The following is a 734-nucleotide window of genomic DNA, read 5'->3' as shown; positions in this document are numbered from 1 at the left end:
TGGCCGTGAGCTGGGCGGGGCCCGGAGTCTTCGACGGCCATGCTGAGCTGCCCGTTGGACCCCTCCTTCCCCCGGAGGCATCGCCGGGCGCATAATGCTCCAGCCCCCGGGGGTGGGGGTGGGGGGCGCAGGCTCCTGGTCGCCGCGTTTCTTCCCACACGTCACTCTCCCCCCGGCCTCTTCCGGGAGGACTGCGGGCAGGCCCAGCCTCGCCATCCTTCGGCGTCTTCGACATCCAGACGATGCTTTCAACTCCCGATGCACAACCCGGCCTGGTCCCTCACCCTGTCACGTCCTAGACCTTCCCACCAACGCCACCGCTTCAGCCTCAGAGCTCCACTCGGAGTGCCTGTCCTTCCACCATTCGTTCAATAATAATTTTTTAAAATATGTTTTTATTGGTTTTGTGTGTGTGTGTTTGTGGGGTTTGAGAGAAAGAGAGAGGAGAAAGGAGAGGGAGAGAAACATCAATGACGGAGGAACATCACATGGCTGCCTCTTGCACGCCCCCTTCTGGGGATCGAGCCCACAACCCGGGCAGGTGCCCTGACTGGGGATCCTGGTTCCTGGGTCCACGCTGAGCCGATATGGCCACTCAGTGATGCGCTTGGCGTATTTGCGGACGACGTTGTCCTCGCTGAAGATGAAGAGCGAGCGGTTGACGGTGAAGCAGTTCTGCTTGACCGGGATGGGGTTGTACATCGCCATGGTGCGCGCGCGCTGCGCGATCGATT

The 734-nt window shown here is 60.8% G+C and overlaps 1 protein-coding gene across 1 annotated transcript in view; it reads right to left on the bottom strand.

The window, feature by feature from the left end:
• Window positions 1-734, bottom strand: part of CACNA1B (calcium channel, voltage-dependent, N type, alpha 1B subunit) — a gene marked incomplete at its 3' end in the record, with an annotated part of 138,429 nt that overhangs the window by 124,337 nt on the left and 13,358 nt on the right. The window contains exon 2 of the mRNA XM_014529697.1: window positions 590-729. Coding sequence (XP_014385183.1) covers window positions 590-729 — 140 coding nt within the window. The remainder of the gene's footprint in view (window positions 1-589; window positions 730-734) is intronic.

The sequence above is a fragment of the Myotis brandtii genome, unplaced genomic scaffold, assembly GCF_000412655.1.
Source record: "Myotis brandtii unplaced genomic scaffold, ASM41265v1 scaffold691, whole genome shotgun sequence".
NCBI lineage: Eukaryota > Metazoa > Chordata > Mammalia > Chiroptera > Vespertilionidae > Myotis > Myotis brandtii.
The sequence above is the reverse complement of the archived record's forward strand: the minus strand, read 5'-3'. Positions and strand labels throughout refer to the sequence as shown.